The 19,156-nt window shown below is 45.3% G+C and overlaps 1 protein-coding gene across 1 annotated transcript; it reads right to left on the minus strand.

Annotated features, from left to right (window-relative positions):
• igfbp3 (insulin-like growth factor binding protein 3) lies at positions 1-18,865 on the minus strand. Its single transcript, XM_046391678.1, has 4 exons — positions 17,760-18,865; positions 14,326-14,570; positions 12,478-12,597; positions 1-3,533 (listed from the first exon to the last, which is right to left on the minus strand). Exons 1-4 carry the CDS (start codon positions 18,121-18,123, stop codon positions 3,408-3,410), a joined length of 855 nt encoding a protein of 284 aa, XP_046247634.1. The 5' UTR covers positions 18,124-18,865; the 3' UTR covers positions 1-3,407.
• Positions 18,866-19,156: the final 291 nt, after the last annotated feature.

Raw genomic sequence — 19,156 nt, forward strand, 5'->3', positions numbered from 1 at the left:
TCTTAAAATGTGTTCACTTTTTATTTTTAAAAAAAGGACATTAAATACAAATTATACTTTGAATCAAAATCATTTCCTGTTCTCAGAGAAAATAATAGCTGTGTGAATTCTAGTTTAGTATCATGAAAAGTTTGAATCAAAAAACAAAAAAACGAACTCTTTGAAGGATAAACTTGAAAAACAAAATACATTTTTACCCGTGAACAGAGAGATTCTTAACGTGACCAGCAGGGAAAAACAAATAATAATAATAATAATAATAAGAGATAAAAAGTGACAGAAGTGTGACCCTGGCTCTGCGCTAACAGACTGAGGCGGGATGGCTGGGTGTGCATGGAGAGACTTACTGAGAGGTGAGAGGTTCACTGACCTTAAGAAGCAGTGAACTAAGACGACCAGAGACCTGAGTGACCGACTGACACAGATTTTGCCCGAAGCTGAAAAACTCGCCTGCTGGGCACGGAGCTTACAAACGACACTGCTGAGCAACAGAAGGAAAAGGTTCATTAAAAAATAAAACATTCATTAGTGATTATAGTCCCCAAAATACACTGAATCATAAAGACTTTGCTGTGCAATCGGTGAGTCACTGAATTGTTCATAGGAAAACCTAGTTTGGATCAGCTTATAATTCTTTCTTAGATAAATAATTTTTATTTTTAAGTACTGTACATGATGTCTAGTCAGACACGTAGCTGGCCAGGAAATAATAATAATAATAATAATAATAATATATATAATATATATATATATATATATATATGAAGACACACTTAGAAATATTCGGGAGGGAATAGCTTAGACACATTTTTATGTATGTTCCTCCCCTTACATCAAGTCTTTGAATAGATGTGATGTAGCACCAACAGGCTGGTTGTGAGTTGCTGCTGTCTATCAGAGGAAAGTGTACAGCCGATTTCATGCTACCAAGCTACTGGGCAAGCATTCGTTGTCGGCACTCTCTCCACTTTTCAAGTCTTTACACAGGATGTGGGGACAGCATCGGCAGGAAGCTGGTCGGGGAGGACCCTGCCTCCTCCCTCGGACCCCCTGCCACTTGTGTGAATGCATATTTGGTGCTGCGTCCACCTTGTGGAGATTTGTTGGCATACGATCATACAAGCATTTTCTCAAAGAAACAAAAACAACAACAACAACAACAACAAAAAGAAAATAGTTGCATTGAACGGAAAACGTCTGAGGGGTGTTCGCTGTCAGAAGTCCTGGTGTTGTTTCGTTTTCTTTCTTTTGTTTCCTCTCCTTCCTGGATTATTATTGTTTTCTTACAGTATCATACTGCTTCATCTGACATTACCTCAAAGGAAAGGTATGCAGATGCAGAAAGGTCCAATTGTCTTTAACTGCATGCACTGACGAGTCGCGGCGCAGCTAAAGTGCTTTAAGTGCTTGTGCTTGGGCTTGAAGCGTAGGGGGCGGCCGGTCACACCGGGCTCGACCCGTTCAGACAAGCTTACACCAGGTGGCACCACTGACAGGAAGAGGACCGGAGGCGGGCAGGGTGCTGGAGTGGGGAGGAACAGCTCGGGTTAGTGGGCAGGACACGGGATCAGGCACACAGACGAGGACAAAGTCTGAGACAAGACGTGGCGGGATCTCGGCACAGGAGCTGCATGAGGACAGGGGACGAGGACGGGGCACAGGAGCTGCATGAGGACAGGGGACGAGGACGGGGAGCAGATCAGGAACATGCGCGTGGACAGGAACAGTGAGTGGTGGGAAAGAAAGACAGAGGACAGACTAAGCTGACCAAACGGATCCCGAAGACACAGCAGCACCTCAAAATAATACTCCACCAAAAAACCTGTCTTCTGACTACTAAATACTCGCCCCCGTCAGCTTGAAAAGTGGCTCGGAAAAGTTGCTCATTCCCGGCAGATTCACAGCAGTTACCGTGGACAACCTCTCACAGCATGACCCAGGTGTCACACACTCGTGCTGTAAACAGCTGAGTGTGCCAGCGTCAACGAAAGCTGTGTTTTTAAGCGTATTTTGTAAAGTCAGACATGATTGCTTTTTCAAGTTTGCTTCATTATTTAATCTGATGCGCCCGCGTTCACTGCTAAATGTTGACCCGCTGTTAGTGGGTAACGTAATCGTCACGTCTTTCATCCGTGTTGACATGGATGATGTGAAAACAGATGACATTTTGTCAGACTGATTGAAAAGTTATTTCTGTAAGTTGTACTGTTACGTCTCCATCCATTATGAAGCTCTGATTGGCTCTCGGTGAGCGCGACACCAGACCTGCTTGAACCGAGAGGTGGGCAGCAGTTCAGAGGTTTGGAATCAAGCTAATATTTTGGCACGTTTTGCGTCTTGGTCCAGTTCTCCACTGATTTGTTCCAAACACTTTCAGTTTATCCAGAATATAACTGCACAGCGAGAGCTCGTGAAGCTTCCGGCACTCGGGTCAACACTGGGGAAGTGGATGGACATTTTGCATAGATGTTTTTACGCTGTTTTTTCCCTTCCAATTTATTGTAGCTGCTGTGAATCCAAGGCACAGCTTCACATTTTTCTGAGCCGGGCCGCCGAGTATTTCATGATCACAAGGCAGATTTTCAGTGAAGTATGCCTTTTCTCCAGGACTACGGAGGGTCAAGGGGAGAGGAGGTACAGAAAGGTCAGGTTTTAAGGCACTGAGACTGCCTCCATTGAATTTCCAATAGCAGAGGTGGCAAGGAGGGCTGCTGCTATCCCATAATCCTTCACTTCAAAATGGACCCTGAGCCAGAGTTTTTTTTTCTGCGTCGTTTAATGGAGCAGGGGGGCTTATGAATGGGCAGTCTGACATCTCTAAACTGAGCTTAGTAACGTACAGTATTTACACAAATGAACACTTCTGGGAGAAGACACACTCGCGCAGACATGCAGCTATGCACACGAATGTTATGCAGGTGCTCACACACACACACACACAGACTCTCAGACAGACACATACACACAACATGAATGGCGGTGGTGCGATTCTTTTCGGGTCACAGTCACAAACAAGTCCTCTTTAAAGTGAGTGGAAAAGTCCCTCCTTCCTCTCTCTCTAACAGAATAGTGCAGATGGTAGGATTCTCTCTTTCTTCCCCTTCTCTCTCAGATTTTAGCTTAATTTTTTTAAAGAAAGGATAGAGGCTCCCTAAGCACAGGACAGACAGCTCCGATGGACAGGCGACGTGGCTGGTCGCAGAGGACGTGCTCCCCCCCCCCCCCCATTCTGTCCCCGACTCTCTGACAGAAATGAGACCTGAAATCAAAGGTCCAGAGCCCCTTCATATGTTTACATAAAACTACATGCAAGAGCGAAGTAGGCTCTCTTTCCTTCTCTCTCTCTGCCCCCCCCCCCCCCATTCTCTGTCCTCCTCTCTCCGTCCACTGGGCGTCCCTCCGTCCTCTCATTTGCTCTCCAGGTTGTAGCATTGCGTCTCGCCCCGCTCCCTGCCGTCATAGCCGGGCAGAGGCTGCCCGTATTTGTCCACGCACCAGCAGTAGCCCCGCCTTCTGCCTTTGGACGGACGGCACTGCAAAGAAAAGGGGGGGATAAAGAAAAAATGAGTGTGCTGCTTGTTTTGTGAGGATTAACAACCTTGCAGCCTTCAACAGGTGGCACCGGCGGAGCATCGACAAACATCACTCAGCCAGAAAAGACTGTGAGGTAGCAGAGGACAGTCATCACTTTGAGACACACTGTGAAAACAGACCAGCATTTCCAAGGGGAGGACACAGCTTTATCAACACCAGCTTCAACGTGCAGCTCTCTCTGTGTTGGCTTTTAGGTTTTGGATGCTTGTCAGGAGGCCAAGTCATGCCTCAGCAGAACTTTTATAAGACAAACATCTCATCGATCATGGAGAGGAATGTCCTGCCGTCTCGAAATCCTTTATGTGCAGAAAGTGCCAGAGATAAACACTGCGGATGATGCAGCTGCTCGCCTTGTGAAACGATGAGTGCTTCGAGAGCAGAGCGGGAAGAGCCTCGCTCAGGCGTGCTGCTGAGTTTGAGTTACCAGGCCCGTGTGCTCCTAGCCAGTGGGGGGTAAACGAGTTTAAAAAAAGTGGATTATTTTCAATAACGAGAGGCAGGAATGAGGAACACACTGAGTGAGTGAGAGTGAAGCAGTGTGAAGGTAAACATGGAGTTGCTAAAATATTTGCCAAGGCCAGTTGGAGGGCTGCAAGGAAACCAGCGCTGCTATTCTGGGAAGCTGGCAGACACTCAAAATCATCTGGAGCTGATTATGGCCTGCGCGTGCACAAGTGTGTGTGCGTGCACGCATAAACACACATCAGCAAATGTGAAGGCACACACAAACAAGTTACCACGAGTTGTATGTACTGCATGTATACATACCCCCCACCTGCTCGCTCACACACACACACACACACACACACACACACACACACACACACACTCTGTTATATCAGATGTCCCACAGGGGGCTGGGCTTTGTAGAGTGGCAACTTTATGAGCCTCATTTGGGGTTCACATGAAACGACACAATCAGTTGGGCAAGGCTAAACTCTGGCTCAGAATAGTCCTCTTCTACCCATCGTCTCCCCCTGGGGGAGTGGTGACAGAGTGGCGAGGTGACCAGCCAGGGCCGAGACACGCCTGTCTGCCTGTCTGTCTGCCTGCCTGCCTGTCTCACTGGCAGTGCAGTCTGAAAGTAGCGAATAGTGTGTAGATTTGGCTCTGGACACCAGAAAAGTGGATTCTAGCTGAAAACAGTAGCTGTGAAATTTAGCTGCTTACTTTGAACATGCGATTCACTTCTGTACGATATGAAGACCAATTAGCTGAGGCTGCACCTAACGGTAATTTTCATTTTATTTTCCACAGGTGTCCACAGCTCCACTTCTTTTTAATATCCGAGAGAAATGAAGGGAAACCAGAAGTTGCTGGAAATGGTACTTAAAATACATGCATTTTAAACTGTACATGATACATGAATGTAAGATAAACATACATCATACAGGCAAAAGTATTGGGACACCTGACCATCACACCAACAGGGACTTTAATGACGTCTCACTCTAAACACACAGACAGCTCTGCAGCTCTAACAGCTTCCACTCTTCTGTGAAGGCTTTCCACAACATGTTGGAGTGTTTCTGTGGGAATTTGTGCCCATTCATGCAGTAGAGCATTTGTGAGGTCACACACTGATGTTGGACCAAAAGGCCTGGCTCACAATCTCCGTTCCAGTTCATCCCAAAGGTGTTGGATGGGGTTGAGGTCAGGGCTCTGTGTGGGCCAGTCAAGTTCTTCCACACCAAACTCATCCAACCATGTCTTTATGGAGCTTTGCTTTGTGCACTGGGGCACAGTCATGCTGGAATAGAAAAGGGCCTTCAACAAACTGTTGGCACAAAGTTGGAAGCATAGCATTGTCCAAAATGTCTTGGTGTGCTGAAGCATTAAGATTTCCCTTCACTGGAAGTCAGAGGCTGAGCCCAAACCATTGTTTTTTTCTTTTAAACAAACTACATCAATGACAGAGAAGCGCTTGTTGTACAAATTATGGCTCTTGTCATTTGGAATTATTTTGTCTACATACAGGATCTTGGGTCCAGTGTGGTTTTGTTTTGTGCTCAAGGAACCTTCTACCTGTGGAGGAGAACCGCTGACCAGTTTTCCCACTTGAGCCGCCCAAACTGGGGCTCAGAAGTGCAAAGAGATCAGTTTCTTTAGTTTTTTCACTTTCTTTCCAAGAGTTACGTGAGAAGTTCAGGTTACAACAAACAGTCAAACAGTATAACCTAATTATAAGTTGTCAAAGAAGGAAAAAGAAATCAAAGAAGGAAAAAAAGAAGTCAAAGTTAGCTTTTACAACCCCTGGTAATGAGCCAATAAGTCCATAATTCATAGTTCGCTCAACAGAGTCAGATTATTCTCCAACTCTGTTTGGCGGACCCACCATCAAACTGCCCAGCTCCCAGGATGTAAATGTAGAGCCATCAGAGATTCACTGAGCTTGTCTACTGAACAAAAGAGGCGTCACTTGGTTTTATTTTCATCGACTGACTGCCTTACTGAATCTCAGTATAGTATTTTTGTTTGCTTCCTGAGATCCTGAAGTGGAGTTTTTGAACCATTTGAACTGTTGGTTTTGCACTGAACACTTACTGAAGTGGAGGTCTTGCAGCTTTTTCTAGTTCAGCCTCTGGTCAACATTATGGATTATTGACATCAACTAATACAAATAACATCAATTTGTCAGAAAGTGAAAGATTTTATGTGGTTGGTGACCTCTGCTCCACTTTAAGCAAAAACAAACAGCTAGCCTGGCTGTTTCCATAGTTAGAAACACACCTACTAACAGCTCTAAAGCTGGAAACTGGACTCACTTACTTAAATGTAAAAGCAACCATTTGTATTTTTACTGGGAGTTGGCAAACAAAATTAACCAGCTAGTTTGAGTTGCCTTGACTAGACCTTAACCACAAAAGAGGCATATTAGTGTTCATCCCCAGAGAGAAGACAGCATAAATACAGACATCATTTCTAGGCGGTTAACTAGATGTGGATGTAAACACGTTCAAATTCAAAATGAAAATCAGCACTTTAACCACGAAGTCATTGCTTCATTTAAATTCCAACAGCTGGGAGTGCAGAACCAAAACAAAACTCTCACAACACTTTCGGATTGCACTGTAGGCAGGCAGACAGACAGGCTTTAGAGTGTCACCAGGTGTCTGTTTCCGGCATAGTCAACATCCACGTGCAGCCTGAGTGCATGATCAAAGGCAGCTTTATAGAGACAGAGGCCCATTAAAATACCAGCAACTACTGCAGCAGTCTGGGGGCAAGTACGCAGGCCAACACGCCCCATTCTCACACACTAACATCATCCAGGGATTCTTTTTGGTGAACTCAGCTTCCCACTTTCCTACCTACCTACCTCTCCTCATCCTCCTCCTCCTCCTGGTCTCACTGTTTTCTGTCTCTCTCTCCACCCCCACCCCCACCCCGGTCACCGTCACTGTGCCATCGTCTCAGTCTGTGGCCAACTGCTATTTTAGCCCTGACCCAGTGGACGAGACTGTGGAGAGGAGCTTAATATTGTGTTCCTCTGCTCTGGTGATGTAGTGTGTGTGTGTGTGTGTGTGTGTGTGTGCGTGTGTGTGTCTGCACAGGGGGGGAGAAGAGGAAGGGAGGAAGAGCAAAATGTGCATGTGTGCATTCCCTGTTGCTTGGCTACCTTTGAATTTCCGCTCAGTCTCTCTTTCATCTGTGAACTATTAGCAGTCATCTCAAGCAATCCTTTCTTTACTGCTTCAATGTACACACACACACACACACACACACACACACACACACACACACAGCTGAAGAGTGGATGTCACTTTACAGCTACCAATGGAAGATTTTCAGTGTTTTACACAACTTTTTGTTGTAAAAATGATTTCTGAATGGTTCCGTCCTGGAAGCATGAAGAAACACTTAAGAAACACTTAAGGCTAAAGCGAATTCCAACAGTGACACAAATTCACAGAGGAAAAAAAGAATAAAAACTTTTCAGTCTTTATTCAGAGTGTCCTAAACGCTCATGGCATCCAGCGTCCATTGCTGTTGCAAGATGCTAGCTGTTAGCTCTCTATCGACCCAATAGTCCCAAACAACCAAACAGCTAGTCAGCACACAGAAGGTGTGCATCACATTATTATCTGCTTATCAAAATTTATCATGTACTCCACTTTATCTAACTTTTTGTGCTAACATATGGTAAAAATTAAGGTCTAAAATGATGTGAAGTTGAAAAAAGGAGCATTTATTGCCAAACCTTCTGCTAAGTACGAGCACATAAGTCTCCCACAGACTATCGGGAAGACGCCGTATTTGGACTTTCTTTATTGCAGTTTCCAGCCAATTTATTGGTCACACTATATATGAAACAGCAGCACAGAAATGGACAGAGAAATGACCTTTGCTTTGAAACTTTTTGGACTCTGCTGCATCCATCAAACTTCTCATAGCATCTTTCAAGCACAGTGAAGTGTTTTTTTTGTCGGGAGTGTATACCTTTCAGGTGCTCACTAATTGTAGCGCCCTGAAGGACACTGTGAACCTCAGCTCAGAGGTCAGCTCAGACCCCGTGCCCCATATTTTCAGCCTTATAGCCCCGGCACTGGTCCTGCGTGGTCCAAACGGCCGACACTGAAAAAGCACATTTCATCCACCCCATGCATTCATAATGCTACCTTTATGGGGTGTGTATGTCTATGTGTGTGTGTGTTGTGCGTATGAATGCGTGCTCTTGTGATGCTGGTCTTTATAGCTAATAGCTGTTCCTCTGGGCTTCACGGACATTAAAAAGAGCCTGGTCTGACCACAGGACAAACACCAGCTCATAAAATGCAGTGTGTGTGTGTGTGTGTGTGTGTGTGTGTGTGTGCGTAGGGGTGCACGTTTATGTATTTGTGTAAAAGTGGGTGCATCGGTGTGTGTGTCTTCATGTGCATTGGTAGCTGCAGGATATTGCTTTCTCTAAAAAAATTACGGGTCCCAGTGAATTAAAGCCCAGTGTTTGTTTTAAAAGAATCGAGCCACACAAACTTTAAAATGGGAGCCTAAATCATCAATAGAAGCAATGACTGGAGCACAGGGGGCACAAGAGGACAATCTTTAAGTCACTTATTAATAAACATCACTCTAAAGTAAGCTACTTTGCTTGATTTCATACCATTTTATAAAGGACCAGAATCCTCAGCTTTGATTCAGCCAAAAACATCTGAAAACATCACACTAACTTGACAGGCTTGACTATAGAGCCACATATATGTCCAAAACATTCACCAATTTCCTACGGGATCAATCAAGTTCTTATGTTATCTTATCTTAAAACAGATGCATACATGGGACTCCTTCATCTCCATGAAATTAACATCAAACAGGAACAAAAGCTGACACCAAATGCAAAGTCAGTTTCCTGGTAACTTATAGCATAGTTTTGTTATCAGTAAAGAAACTACTGTATTAAAAAATATTACTCCCCTCTACAAATTATGCAAGAGACTACATATCCCCCAGTGAGAAGGAAGGCGAGTTGGATTAGAAATCCAGGGAGGGAAGAGAACGACAGAGAGAGACAGAGTGAAAATAGCTGTCTGGGTCCCTGAAGGTTGGCCAGTTATTATAAAGCCATTGTGGTTAGTGTGTACGTTTCCACAGATCCTTCTGAGTCACGCTCAATAAGTCAACCCTTATGGGCCCTGGCACTGTCAGGACCCAGTGAGGGAGGAGGGATCAGGGTACGCAGGCACCTGGCTCGCATCCTTAACCCACTGCCTCTTCCTTCTTCCTCCTCCTCCTCTTCCTCCTCTAAACACACACACACACCAAACTCAGAGAGAGAGAGTCGTCCCATTCACAACCCTCTGTGGGGAGATTCCTGGCCAAACAAGGAAGGAAAAGCCAGGTGGGCGGAAGGGCAGGATGGACAGAATGATGGAGCGGGCAGGGAGAACAAAAGACGAGTGGATGACTGTAGGCAGGGCACAATGGGGGTAATGATGGGTGTGTGAAATGATGAATAAGAGAGAGCGAGGCAGAGAGAGGGGGAAAAGTGAGAGGGAGAGACTTTGAGGGGTGTGATGAGTGTTGGGCACGCATGGCCTGAACCGGGATACCAATTCATATAACTGCTGCTAAAAATAGGTTTCTCTGTAGCCAAGGAAGGGCTAACACTGCTGGACCTTCTCCTGCAGCACCGGGGCACTCGTATTACGGACAACATATACACTGAAAACCTCACATGAATACATTCAGAACCTGTCATTAATAATCCAAACAAGACGGTATTTCCGATATCGATACGCAGGGCAGAACATGCTAATTGCCCCCCAAATCCAGCACTATGTACAATGAGGTTGAACATATTTCAGTTGAGTTTGAAGGAGAGACTGAAGTAAACGGGATTTAAAAAAAATAACCACCGTTAACATTGTTAGCACCCATTCGTTACTGAGCATGTGCGGCTCTCAGCAGGTGACGGCTCACTCTTCGGTTACTTCCATCATCCATCAAAAAAAAAAAGATGTATTAAATTCATAAAGTTAATGATTAAGGCTTTTTAAAACAAGTTTTAAAGTCTGTTTAGGTATAGCTTCTGACCTGCTTGTGACGTTGGGCATGACGCACTAGAAAGAAAAACAGAAAGGCAAACTCTCCTACTGGCAATGGGAAAAAGTCAATCACTTATTTTTAGCGAGTCCGACCGCATTTAAAAAGCCCGCATATACATGCTAATTTTGGAGTAAAAATGCCAAATGTGAAGAGCTACAATGACAGCAGTGTGCAGCCATATTTTAAAAATTACTGTTTTCAACACGCAGAGCATAGTATATGGAGCGGACGGCGAGGAAGCAAATATGCTGAGGGGTGGTTTCAGAAATTTCTGCGGTCATTTTGATCCTTTTCTTCAGCTGTTAAAAACCATTGGAATCCATTGAAACCAAAATGAATCTCATCTGAGCACAGTTGCTGTTCTCTATTAGACTCTTCCCTGAATCCAAAAACCGTTCTAGGAACCTTTTTCTGCATTTCGACTGATGAACCTGTTTCCAGCATTTGTCCCTGTTCGCCAAAAGTCCTTGAATGACTTTCTGGTGTCCCTTCAACTATTGGTGTAAAGTCTGCAGATTCAACTTCTGTACGTTACAACTAAAACCAAGCTTATATCATCTGGATTACAGAGATGAGAGTATAAGCAACAACAATGCAGTTAAATTCTTGACTACAGCCCGAAAACAAGGACTTAAAATAAACAGGAAGAACACTCAGAAGATCATCAGTACTTTGATGATAAGTGTCTTGCCTTTCTGGGAATCTGCTTCCCGTTTCTAAAACATATCTCAGTTTCTCAGAATCAGAGGAAACCTGAAAAGAAAGGTATTAAAGAAGTCTGCTTCTCCACATGTGCACGCCTCACACAGTGACTTTATATTGTTGTTTCTTTGTGTGTGAAAACCATTATCAACTGTTAGCTAAATATACGCTTCTCATTTCAGTCCCTTCATTCCTGGAACTACGTGACTGAAAAGATGTTTTAGTTCCTGGAACTGTTTGATGGAAAAGGTCCGCATGAAAGACGAAACTTTTAATCGTTCCTGAGTTTCATATTAAGAGACTTATCACTTTAAGATACCGAGACAGCTTGTGTGTCATGCGTTATTCCCCCTATTTCCTCTGCCCAGCCCTTCACCCCTCCACCTCCTCCCACCTCCTGCCACCTCCACCTCCTCCCCCACGCTCGCTCCCTTCTTTTCACAGTATTGTCACTCTAGACGGTTCACACGGTCTCCTCTTCGCTGTGTTTCCGGTCATAAATCCCTGCAACACACCGTGAAGGCACATCCCCTTGGTTGGATTTAACACAACACCCTGCACCCCTCTGAGAAAAGGGTGACAAGGGCTGGCACGCTGCTGCTGCGCACACACTCACACTCACACACACACACACACACACACACACACGCCTAGACCAGAACTGACACTTTCCTGGTAGATATTTGTTGATGAAATCCAGGAAAAGATCAAGGAACTGTCTGATTTTAATAAAAGAAACAATGAAACCGCACTTTGGAGACTTTGGGGAAAGAGTGATTTTATTCTGTGTGTGTGTGTGTGTGTTTCTGTTATGGCTTGCGTCGGTCTCTGACTCATGGTGCTTGTGGGGTTTTTTTTTTTGGTGACTCATGTGTTTCTCAGAACGTGCTGCTGCACAGAATCCCTCCGATAAGGCCCCCAACTTCAGGAAATGGGATGGTGGTATTTATTTGACACGCTGTATGTCTCAGCATCCATCCCCTCCCATCCATCTATCCTCCACCTTTCCCGTCTCACCCCTCCTCCTTCCAGGTCAACACCTCACCCACCAAACCACTCCAACGGGTTTTAGCTTTCCCGTCTTACAAATGAGCAGGCCATGGGTGGCCCGAGTCTGCTGCACCACGGACAAGAAAAACTAAACCAGTGACGGCGTGTTTGTTTTTTTATACCTCACCAACAGCAGCCCACACCTACACACCCTCACCAAAACTACCGCCGTCAAACAAGTGCCATACATACACTCCCCTGCCGCCACAACTACCGTGCCACACACACACTCCCAGACCACATTCTTACATCCCTACCCCCCACACTCTCCCACACCACACACCCACAAACACACCTGACCGACTTCATTTCCTGTGAGGCATGAGTCAGACGGCTGCAGTGCATTTACCGGAGTAATACATGGTTATTAGCCATTCTGATAATATAGTGTTGATGTGGCTGTCAAGGCAACCTGACCTGCAAAAAAAAAAAAAAGGGGGTTTGTGCGTGTGTGGGTGGGTGGGATGAGATTCTTTGGAAGTGTTCAGGCATGTGGTGGGTCTATTTGCATGTCCGCAGGTGTGTGTGTGTGTGTGTGTGTGTGTGAGAGAGAGAAAGAGAGATGAAACAGCAGGGAGAGCCATTCACCTGTTTTTTCTTGTAGAAGCCCTTTCTGTCGCAGTTGGGTATGCGGAAGCCTCTCGGGTTGAGCACGTTGCTGATTTTGAGACTGCTCAGGATGCTCTCCATCTCCCGCCGACACGGCCCCTAGCAACACGCCAAACACACCCCAACAACACCAATATTACACAGCCATCACTGACATGAAGAATGTTCATGCAATTACGTACATTTATGGTGAACATAAAAGTCTATAAAAGTTGACCTCCTGAACCCTGAGTGTCCCATTCAGTTTCCCTTTAAATTTTTTCTTTATGAAGAGATCACTAAAACCAAGGGTGGCCATAATTTTCATTTCTGCAACATCACATCAAAATTAAATTATTTTAATGTCTTTTTTTATGCAAAAGTCCACACAATTCAGTTTGATATTTTTGGAAACCACACTGAGTTGCGGCGATGATCCCACTGTTGGGTCCAGGTTGAAGAGGTTAAGTCCAAAATTAGATGTCAGCTTTGTGAAAAAAGCAGTACCCTCTCTTTACAAAATGCCTCATAGTATGTAACCAAAAATTATGTTGTTTAAGCGACAGCAGAAAACTTGAAGGTACCCTGTGGAGTGTTTGACCACAAATTGCTTTGTAGATCAGTGTTTTGAAGAGAGATTCCCCCAAAGGCCTACTGTTTGTATCTGTGTTTTCCCTGCATGCGCATGATGCTGCACATGCATGCTACCTACCACAGATTGACAGTGATATGCATTCTTACCAAGTGCATCCATCCATGTGCCATGGGGAGCCACTAGTCTGTAGGGTTTAATTCCAACAAATTACCTCATTTTACTGATGAGTTCTTCCCCTTTACTGGGGATTCTAATCAGTGGGTGGAATCTTGGGTTAAAAAGCCCACAGACCAATTCACCCCAGTCGCCGAGGAGGTAAGGCACCAACCGTGAATACAACATCCCTGCTTTGTGTCTAATCAAGGCCCTTTGTTGCATGTCATTCCTGATCTCTCTCCCCTGACTTCCTGTCATTTATCTTCAATTAGCGCTCTAATTAAATGCTCCCCAAGAAACATTGTAAGAAGTTGCAGACTGCTGTTTCCCCATAGCATAAGGGGACGATGTTTACTGACATAGGTTGGTGGTAGAAAAAGATATGAGCAGGCAGTAATATAGAGATTAATAATAAAGATATTGATCAAGCCACTGTTAGCCTGAAAACTGTTTTTTAAAAAATAAAAAAAGAATGCACTGTTTTTGTTTCAGTGTTCACATAGGTACCTGACAACTAGCAGCCTTGAAAATTTGTTAACCTGTCATTTACACACAAGACTATTAAATATGGCGTGCTGACGTGTCTTTACATTTGAATGACCAAAAGCTAACAATGGGTGACTTGGAAAGGCCAAAACTTTGTGCGAAGTTGTCAGCCATCAAGCTAGCTAGCTTGCTGACAAACAAGCTGTGATGACGAAAGGGCAACTTTATTCATTTCACATTTGAAATTATTCAAACTATTGTGTTCAAAATACAATGTCGCTACAGAGCCGCGCCAACTAGCTAGCAAACAGACAATGACAGATTCTTCTCTGACTTGGGTATGTTAGTTTTTGAATTGCCATTTTTATCAGCTTTATTTTTTTTTTTTTTAAACTTTGTTAAATATTACATACAAAAATACAATGTAGTGAGAGAGCACTAATAAGTTAACTAGTAAAGTCGACTAGCAAGCTAACAATTTTTAGCAGCTCAGTGACAGACTTAGTGTTCATGATTTCTGATTTCAAAAGGCCAACATTATAAAGTTTAAATGTAAAGGTGTGTGTACTGTGAGGAAAATGCTTGGCAAGCTAACAGCCACACTAACTTACATACTCAGTCTCCCTCTTGTTCTCCAGGGAGAAGTTGTGAATGTCCATGTTGGCTCCTCCTGACATTGATTCCACCTTGTAACTCTGAGTCTTCCTGTTCTGATTTTTCTGGATCAATTTGTTGTGCAGTGGAGGCCTGGTGTCCATCGGCCCACGACTGTGCCCTCCTTTTACAGTCGCCACACCGGGCAACACCGTCATCGTCGCGGTCACGTTGGCAAAGCCTTCTTCTACCTGATTTGTATCTGTATGGGAAAAAAGGTAAGTCATCACTGAACAGCACTGATGGCTGAATCACAGGTTAGATAAATGATGAAATTTAGTGGTTGCTTTTTTGTTTTTGCTAAACCAACAGTCATGAAGTAGCCTCAAGTCTTTTTAAAAAAAAGTTTCTCAAATCAAATAGGGACTACTTGGACTCCAGAACTATATAAAACTATAATAACTACTGTAACTATAATAAATAGAATACAGTCAAATCAACCTACAAATCAAAAAATGGATTCACAAATTTGAAACTGCCCACACTCTACTCTACTTGTTAATGTAGTTTGAAGACTGTGGGGCAATTCCCTTAACTACAAATTGGAAACTAACATCAGGATCAGAGTGGTTACAATTCTGATAAAACATTGTAATACAGGATTATGAATGTTTGCTTCTCTTAGTCCAACAGATAATTCTTGACTGTCTAAGGGAGGCCTGTTTAAAAGAGAGACAAAATAAAGTTAGCTCATTGCCTTGTGGGCTGTTTGGAGCCAAAGATGAAGCCAAGTAATAAACAGAAACATGACGATTTCATATCCACAAATTTTCCACAGCGTGCAGACCAAGAGATAGAACCACAGAGAGAAACTGAGCGTAAACAAGAGTTTTTAAGGACGCTGTGAAGAAGAAAAATGTTGTGGATGTGTTTACATGTGTATAGAGAGGGGGAGTTAGGGGACTGGGGCTAAAAGAGGGGGAGGTTATGGCAGTAAGAGGTAAAGTGGGAGATGAGGGAGCAGATATATTAATAGCCCATGGTGCTGGCAAAGATTCCTGTCAAATCATTAAAGACTGACTGGGGACCATCTGAAGAAGAGAGGAGGGGGCTCCAAACACTCCTCCCTAAAATAGGACGGGACCAAACTCCCTGTTATGTGCCACCTGGTCGACCACACCGCCGCCACCAGGTCACAGTCAGAGGAGCTAACTGAGTCTGGAGACGTCCTGAAGGCAGAGGGATGATGGGAACACACATTCAGCGGCTGACACACACCCAAACACAGTTTTAAACCGTTAACTCAAAGCAGATTTTGTGTTCGAGAGTTGCGGTGAGGGCAGCGGACGGGCATGTTGGGGTGTAGCTCGTGTGGGCAGGCAGGCTGGCAGCCCACCCTTTCTCCGTGGCCACCTGATCAATTAGTGACGTGGTGGGGATCCGCAGTCTCCAAGGCTCTCCAGAACTTAGAATAACAACATGAATGTCAACAACAGCATCAATTGGAACAAGCCCGAGTCAGAAGGCAGCAGATGCTCTTTAACCTGATACAACCTTTTCCTGAACTCTCCACCAATGACTAAAATACTGAGACCTTTTTAAAATTCCTGCAAGCATTACTTTTTATAGTCAACATAAACTTTTATACAACCTTTTGAGGAAGTCTGGGGTATTTTAGATAAACACATTACGCAATTTGTTTGTATAATGGCACGGGGTAAATAGCACAAACTGCGGTGAGGAGAGCTTGTTAATGTCTGGGAGGAGTGGCTGTTCTGGAGCTGGGGACTGATGGCAGTGGAAACCACTTAGCTGCAGTTACACCCCCTGACCAACGGGGGTGCTTGACCACCTTTTTTTTTCCTTCATCTCCAACAATGGGATACTGTAAATAAGCATGCATTGATTGGCCCAGTCAGGATATCAGAGAAGCACATTGATACAGTCTCATTGCTGTCATTTATGTGCACTGAGTGGAGCCTGAGAAGTCCTACAAGATGAAACTCTTTTCTCCCACATGCTAGATACTGTAAATCAGGATTCAAGGATTCAAGGAACTTTGTTGTCATACTAGCTCACATTTACATGTTTATAGTACGAAATTAGGACTCAGTGACTGCAGTGTGAGAAGCAGATGCACAGAAAGACAGAAAGAGAAGGAAAGAGAGAACTATACGGGCTGGGTGAAAAAAGTGAGAGAAGTAAAACACTTTGGCCAAGTTCACAATGGTCCCCGAGTGTGTGTGTGTGTGTCTGTGTGTGCACGCGCACTGGTGGATGCATAAATGTGTGTGAGCGTCTCTGCATATGACAGTGTGACGGCTGAGTGCTTGCACACCACACATTACTGTGGCCAAACCAAATAACGCAGAAGAAGAAAACACACAGAGGCTCCTGGAGGCCTGACGTCAGCAGTGCCTAAACACACAACAGTGTGTATTCACACGGAGGTGGCATGTGTGCCGTTTCACCAGTGTGAGCAGCATGCATCCATTCACACAAAACACAGTGCAGATATAAGACCTCTCAATATGAGCAGAGGTTCTGGCACGAAACAAGGAAATATGTAGCTTGGGCTCACTGATAAGGACTTGTGAGTGTCTCTGAGTGTGTGTGTTGGTTGCCTAAGGAGAGAAATGCCCTGCCCCCCCCACGCCACACACCCGAGATGTTTTGGCCCACATCCTGGACTAGGAAGGCAGCAGCACATATTTTCATGCCGTGTACAAAAACCCATGAGCTTTACTTGAAGGAAAATAAGGACATTACAGAAGACAAGGACATGGTCTGCACTCAGCCTCAGCTCAATACTGTATACTTACAGTATGTATGTGGCATTCTTTAACCATTGGTTTGAGGGAGCCAGGCTGTGCGTGCGCGCGCGCGCGTGTGTTAGGATGACAGAGAGTGAGAGCAGTGTTGTCCTTTTCTTAAAACAATCTGCAAACCCCAAAAGACAATCTTATAACTTCTTAAATGTCACTGTGAATTTTACGCATGATGGCCAAAAGCAGTACGCACACGGAAAAAGTGTCCGTCTGATGGGAAAGTGACGATTAATTGCCGCGTAAACCTCCTAGCCATAGCTGGTTATCCACTCAAACTTTCAGGAGCCTATGGGATTTGTAACCAGCGCCGAACACATCACTGTGCAAAGTCAAGCCTCCCCTCTAAAACCAAGCGGCTCGGAGTGGCGTGTTACTCTGTGGCAGGCTGCAGCCTGGAGAATACATTTTGCGCATGCTTCTGTGTGCCTTTTAACTTAAGTAGATCCGTGTAAGCATCTTCATGTCATCCACTATCAACACAACGCACTTAACCTTTGTTTCCATGGGAAGGGAACTCCCCAGATCTGGTCAGTACAACAGCACCCACGGTGAGAACGCCTGTCAAAGCCACCACACGCACAAGAAAAAAAAGACATCTACAAGCACAAATAAACGCGTCTCACCGTGTTTTTGTGCCGGTATGAGAATGCTGTTGAGCTTTTTGGACGCGGCGCTGGAGCACATTCCCCGTCCCTCCAGCAGAGCTTGCAGTGGTCGGCTCTCCCCCGGCTGGTGCTGGCAGGTCAAACCGGAGCCACAGCGCGCCGTGTACACTCCACACGCCTGTCCCTCTCCGAGGGCGCACGTCATGCAGCAGCCGCAGCCGGGCTCCCTTACCCGCTCCGCACAGTCCTTCGGTAGCGGCTTGCACAGCAGGAGCGCCCCGGCGTCGCACGGCTCGCATCGGACCACCGGCCCCACGGTGCCGGCGAGGCGGACGAACGCAGCCAGCGCGGCGGCGAGACAAAGCACACAGAGACCGGGCATTCTGCCGATTAAGCTGGTCACAAAGGGACAGTATGTGAGTTGTCACGTCGGCTTGAGGGGACTCTCTGTGACACAGCGAGCCGGTTAGCCTTCTCCATCTGTATTTTCTTTTACGCGAACTTCTCGTTTTATACAGGCGGAAAAAAGAGCCAACAAGTCACACCCTCCTCTGTATGAATAATGTAAACGGAGAGCCCCGATATGAGGGACCGCTGCATCCAGTCTGAGGAGAGAGCGGCTCAAACATTCAACTGTTTTAAGCTCGTGTAATAATTTTCAAAGGACTGTGCATCTGCTGCACTTTCAGGACCCCCCCTGATCACAGAAACAGTGGCGTTCGTTTCCATCTGGAAATTTGGCCTCTTGTCACAGCACAGGGAAGTAAAGTGAGCTGCACATGTCATGTAGCTTTAAAGTGTGGGTTTCATTTCTCTTCACTTTCAGTAATGTCAATATTTTTTCATGGTACAGATAAGATGCACGTCTGTATTTCCACCGGACAGAGACATAAGCAGCACCAGAGAAGGTTTCTTCTGTACTGACTGTTCCCAAACCTCTGGAGGTTTCCACACCACTGGCCACATCCCCTGCTGGTATCAATGGTATGTGAGTGGATGCCATTGGTGGTACCCCCCACATGCAATATACTGATAAAACATTCCTCTGGGCAGGTGCGTAGGTGGCCCACTAAAACAATAATTTCTTTGCATATAACTTGTGTGTGTGTGTGTGACCACACGCTCAGTGGTGGGTGCAGCCAAAAGGAATTGCTTTACTGTTGTGGGTTGTGGAAGCTGCAGTGTTCAGAAGCACATGTCAGTCAGAAGGCCAACCGCAGCCACCGCGCACGTGCAGCCCAGACTGCATACCCAACCCTTTAGCCCAAATAGCTTCAGACGTGGTGCTCACCTTTCACATACCCGAGCAGACCTGGTGATCTGGCTCTTTGCACGAGCCCCACCAGCAAGCATCCAGACCCCCTGCACCTTCCCTCCTGTATGCCCCCCCACCCCTCCTCGGCCCTGCAGGATTT

The sequence above is a fragment of the Scatophagus argus genome, chromosome 6, assembly GCF_020382885.2.
Source record: "Scatophagus argus isolate fScaArg1 chromosome 6, fScaArg1.pri, whole genome shotgun sequence".
Classification (NCBI taxonomy): Eukaryota; Metazoa; Chordata; class Actinopteri; family Scatophagidae; genus Scatophagus; species Scatophagus argus.